The sequence below is a fragment of the Nanorana parkeri genome, unplaced genomic scaffold (genome assembly GCF_000935625.1).
Source record: "Nanorana parkeri isolate BGI_ZX_2015 unplaced genomic scaffold, ASM93562v1 scaffold2229, whole genome shotgun sequence".
NCBI classification, from domain to species: domain Eukaryota; kingdom Metazoa; phylum Chordata; class Amphibia; order Anura; family Dicroglossidae; genus Nanorana; species Nanorana parkeri.
Genome location: NW_017308497.1, coordinates 100,020 through 105,619, shown reverse-complemented (window position 1 = coordinate 105,619; position 5,600 = coordinate 100,020). Strand labels below are relative to the sequence as shown.

Genomic DNA, 5,600 nt, shown 5'->3' with positions numbered 1-5,600 from the left:
TGTTTAATATCAGTTTTGATATAGGAATGAACGTCCATTTTAACATCGCTTGCGCATTTTACTATTTACCACGTAAAATATATACATTTGGTGAACACAAGCCGTCTTTGGTATAATCTATCCAAATAAAGGAAAAGAAGCCGCTTTAAAACCTTTTGTTATTATTATCACCATTACGAGTGGTTTTTCATTAGAGCGCGGCTCAGGAAAGCATTGAATGCACGCCGAGCCGAGGGTGGTATGTTTTTGGTAGTAGAGCTTTTTCATTTATTGTGTGTCCCAGGGGGGGAGAGACTTTTATTAGCATTGAGCAGCAATAAGACAGCCGCGGAGGATTCTGGGAAATTTTAATAAAGGAGACAAGGCTGTGAAATGTAATCAACTGTCTGATCAGATTACCTGATGCCTCAGAGTCACAGATCTCATAAAAATTGCAGGGACGTCACTTACTCAAACACCGAAAGAGGAAGTTAGGCCCCGGCTCCCCGAATAGAACGGCCCACTTCAAAGACACTGCTCGTTCCCTGAGGAAAATTCCGGGGTCTCCATGGCTTCACTGGAGTCCTTTCTCAGCTCAGAGGAGAAGGGAGAGAGGAGAGAGGAGGGGAATTAAGAAAGGGAAGAGAGGAGAGGAGGGGAAAATGGAAAGTAAAAAATAGATGTCTAATACCCGTATGTCACATCTGCCATCGCAACTATCTCTTTCGTTTTCCTGTTTGATATATTTCTTCTTTCTCATTTCCTTCATCCTTTTCTTTACTTTGTTCATTCTTTTCTTTCCTTCCATAATCCTTTCCCGTCCTCTCCTTTCCTTTCCTTCTTACATCCACTCCTTTCATTTTCTTCTTTCATTCTTTCTTTCCTCTCGTCCTCTTTTTTTTCCTTTCCTTTCTCCATCTTTACCTCTCCATTCCTTTCTTTTCCTCTCCCTCCTTTCCTTTCTTCACCTTTTGTTTCCTTCATGCTTTCCTTTACTTCCTTCCTTCATCCTTGCCTTTATTTTCCTCTCTTCTTGAATCATTTCCTTTCTTTCCTTCATCTTTTCCTTTTTCTTTCCTTCCTTCATTCTTCCCTCTCCATTATTTTCCTTTCCCCTCTTTAATATCTTCATCCTTTCCTTTCCTTCCTCCATCCTTCCCTTTCTTTTTATTTAATTTGCTTTCTTCCTTTATCCTTTCCTTTTTTATTTTTATTTTATTTTTTCATCGGTTTCTTTCCTTCCTGCATGCTTTCACCTCTAATCCTTTCCTTACTCTTTCTTTCTTTTGTTTCTTTCTCTCTTTCTTTCTTTCTTTCCTTTCTTTCCTTTTCCTTCTCTTTCCGTTTCTTCCTCCATCATTTTCTCTCCATACCTTTCTTAACTTTTACCCTCCTTTCCTTTCTTCATCCTTTCCTTTCCTCCTTGTTTTTCCTTTCTATCTTCCTTCATCCTTGCCTTTTTATTCTTTCTTTCCTTCATCCTTTCTTTCCTTCATCCTTTCTTTCCTTCATCCTTTCTTTCCTTCATCCTTTCTTTCCTTCATCCTTTCCCTTTCTTTCCTTCCTGCATCTTTTACTCTCTAATCCTTTCCTTACTTTTCCTTTCCCTGTGCTTTCCTCCTTTCAGCCATTCTTCCTTCGTCCTTTTCCTTCCTCTCTAGTCTGTTCTTCTTTCTTTTGATTCCTTTTTTTCTTTTTCCTCTCCCCTCCCCTCCTCCTTTCCCTTCCTCCTTTCCCTTTCTTCCTTTCTTTCTTTTTTTCTTTCTTTCTTTCTCCTCTCACCCAATCGTCTCTATTTTTGTCCATCCTGGATAGCACCATATACTGTATAAGGAAAATCGGCACATAGTAAATATATTGCTGTCAGATTCCCGTTAGTGTTTAATCCGGCAATAATGTCATTGTGCTCTCCTGTTGATACAGGGTTACACCGCGGAGATTTATTATGTGCAGACTCCGGTAATCCAGACGTTATTACATCGCCTTAACTGGATTCCAGCAATATTAAAAAGAGAGGCTGTTCGGGCGCTCGTGACACCATAGGCGGTACAGAGGCCTTATGGCGTAATGTAGGCTGACATGGTGTTTATTAGCTGGGAGCTGCCTGTGTTGTCTAATTACAGCTTGGGAAGGCGGCTATGCATCGCAGGCATCCCAGATGAAGACTTAGCATCTGTTAACCGTTTATCAGCCAGGCAGACGCAATGTTGACAGACATTTTTTTCCCCACTTATAATGCATTTTGTAAAAATCCAAAATACAGTCTGGAGTCATAAACTAAAGCTACAATATAGTTATTCCTGCGTAAATCATGAGGCTCAGGATCTCTTCCCTGCAAACTTTCAGAAACACATTAAAGTGGGCTTACCATTAAAATTCTCATTCCGTGTGAATCATCAACAGCACGCAATTCAATATTATTATTTATTATTATTATAGATAAAACAATACTTTAGTGTCGTGAATAAAATAAATTACCACTTCCGAGCATCGTAATCTAAATTAAAGATCACATAGTCTCCAACTACTGAGAGCGTCATGTTATATTGTGTCATCAGAGACTGCTGAGAGTCTATCATTTTCAGCCAGATAACCTGCCTGGTAGACCCTCATTGAGAAGAACTCAGAACCTCATAGGAAAATGTATTGCTTTTAAACAATAACACTTTTTATCATGCTATTTTATTTTATTTTTTTATGCTGAAGGTTAATGTATAAGTTATTTTAAATATTTAAATATCAAATATTAAAAATATTTTTCTCTACATCAGAGAAACCTAAAATATTGCATACTAAAATTTTGTATGCGGAGTGCTTGTCTCCTTTTTCTTAGTCATTGTTTACATAGCTCAATAGCCTAAAGTGTATCTTAAACAAATATTTTGTTTTTGTTTTTGATCGAGTAAGAGAACAGTGAACCACTAGTAAGTTTTTTTACTACTGTCTGTGTCACCCCTGTGGTGATTAATCCATTTTGTATTACACCGCAGTAGCAGCTGTCGGAAATGCAGAGGCTCCGCTGTAGAGTGTCACTGGTGGATAGTCTGCAAGAGTCATTGAGTAAATACAATGTAACAATGTATTCTTCCATTGTATTTACTATTTCATTCATATGTAGATCAAAGGGGTGACCTTATTTAAAGGAACCTTACAAGTGAATTAAAAAATTGAATTAAAATATTGCTATGCTACCCCTTATTTAACCCTAATTAGCCTTAAAGGAGAACTATGGGGTCAGTGTTTTTCCCCATAGTTCTAAGGGTCACGGGAGGACACAAACTAGCGTCCTCCCGTCACCCAAAGCTCAGTATACCGCGAGCTACAGCTACAGTACACTGAGACCGCCGCAGCCGTGACGGATCCCGACATTACTGTCTGGATCCACCCAGCTGCGTGATTGACAGCTGCCTCTGCCTATCTAGAGGCAGAGCCAGCTGTACCCTCCCCGTCCGATCCTCCAGTCAGTGCTGGAGGATCGGAGCGAGGAGGGGGGAATCCCTGCAAGGAGCCGTGAGTGACAGTCACGGCTCTCTGCACGGATAGATCGAGAAGTGAGCGAGCGACGATATGTGTTTGCTCACTTTCCGATCTATTGAGCCGACCTGTGACAGTTTGATTGTCACACGGCGGCTCAAACTAGTTCTCCTCATAGTTCTCCTTTAATTCTCCTATGTATCGCTCACCTGTAGACCCTCAAATCATCTCTGAATTGGTGCTGACACTGTCCTTCCTTCTGGAGGGGGGGCTACTTTTGTTCCCCGTGGTCCCTGTGTGTGTTGTAAAGTAGTCGCCGCTCCAAGCTTGCTCCCGGGATGGACTACAATCTCAATACAAATCAGTAAAGTAAACCTGAGATTGTACTCCATCCCGTGAGCGACAATTCAGAGATGATTGGAGGATCTACAGCCGAGTGATACCCAAATAAGATACCCAAAATAAAGATACCCAAATAAGATAAAATAAGATTGTTAATAATTATTTCAGTACAGCGCTGCATGACGGAATAAATGTCAGTTAAAGTACCGCCACGCTGAATACTGAAAAATGGCCTGGATGGGAAGGGGGTTTAACACCGCGGATGTCAACTGGTTAAGGTTTTACTCTGGAGTTTAGTGTCACTTTAACGTTGTTTCCAGGGTCCCTCCAGGTTGTGGAAGGTTAGTTTAGTGATTTTGGCCGTATGGTATTATTATGGTGATGATGTCTCAGTTTTTGATTGTGAGCTCTTGTAAAGTTTCCTTGAGGTTTACCAGCCCATCTAATACTCCAACGCTTCTCCTCTTTTTTTCAGGTTGTTCACCACTAAATGTAACAGCTGCTTGAAGGTGGTAATGCCATCCGAACTTATCATGCGCGTCCTCGACAATGTTTACCACGTGGCTTGCTTCTACTGCTGTGAGTGTGAGAAGAAACTGGAGCGAGGAGACGAGTTCGTCTTGAAAGAAGGACAACTGCTATGTCGCAGCGACTATGAGAGGGAGAGAGAGATGCTCAGTGCGTTTAGCTTAACGCCCGCCGGATCAGGTAAATTCCGCAGATACATATCCACTGAGTGGCCAGATTATTGTGATCCCGCCCCCATCAGTACTTCGTTGGGCCGCCTCGTGACCCCACGAGATGATGAAAGGTGATGCGAGGAATCTGACCCGGCACTGTTGCCCTTATGTTGTCTTGTTGTGTATATAATAATCCGGCTACTCAGTGTATATAATAATCCGACCACTCGGTGCACAAAAAACATAACAGAATCAAAGGAATTCTCAAAAAAATAAACCATATAAATGTCGATGGTGGTAACATGATGGGGGCCCCTTCCCGCAGTCGCTCTTCACCCAGAACAGTGGGATACAGTTTTCATTTTATTTGCAGCACAACTTAGTTATATAATGACTATTATTATTAATCAGGATTTATATAGCAGCAGTTTGCATGGTACTTTACAAAAAATTTAAAGGCAAGATAGTTAGGAGGGTCCTGCTCATGAGAGCGTATAATCTAGAAGGGGAAGGGAAAGTGATACGGATGGTAAAAGCTGAGGGGATGAGTTGAGAAAGTGACAGTTCAGTTTTTAGGTGGAGGGTAGGCTTCACTGAAGAGATGAGGTTCCAAAGATTTCCTAAAGGTGGACAGAGTAGGAGATAGCCAGACAGATTGGGGTAGGGAGTTCCAGAGGATGGGAGAGGATCAGGAGAAGCCCGGGAGGTGAGCATGTGTGGAGGTGATGAGCGAGTCTAGAGAGCAGGAGGCCTTGGGAGGCGCAAAGAGGATGGTTAGGGTGATATTTTGAGACACAGTTGGTGATGTAGCTTGGGGCAGAGTTCTGGATGGCTTTGTATGTTACTATTTAAAATATTATTCATTGAGTGGAGGGATTGGCAGAGAAGGGCAGAGGATGAAAACCAGTGGAGGGATTGCCAGAGAGGGGCGGGGGATGGAAGCCAGTGGAGAGATTGGCAGAGAGGGGCAGAGGATGAAAACCAGTGGAGGGATTGGCAGAAAGGGGTAGGGAATGGAAACCAGTGGAGGGATTGTCAGAGAGGGGCAGAGGATGAAAACCAGTGGAGGGATTGGCAGAGAGGGGCGGGGGATGGAAGCCAGTGGAGGGATTGGCAGAGAGGGGC

The 5,600-nt window shown here is 42.3% G+C and overlaps 1 protein-coding gene across 1 annotated transcript in view; it reads left to right on the top strand.

The window, feature by feature from the left end:
• The window catches only part of LOC108801129 (LIM/homeobox protein LMX-1.2-like), a 39,412-nt gene that overhangs the window by 24,669 nt on the left and 9,143 nt on the right, over positions 1–5,600 (top strand). The window contains exon 3 of the mRNA XM_018573083.1: positions 4,271–4,503. Coding sequence (XP_018428585.1) covers positions 4,271–4,503 — 233 coding nt within the window. The remainder of the gene's footprint in view (positions 1–4,270; positions 4,504–5,600) is intronic.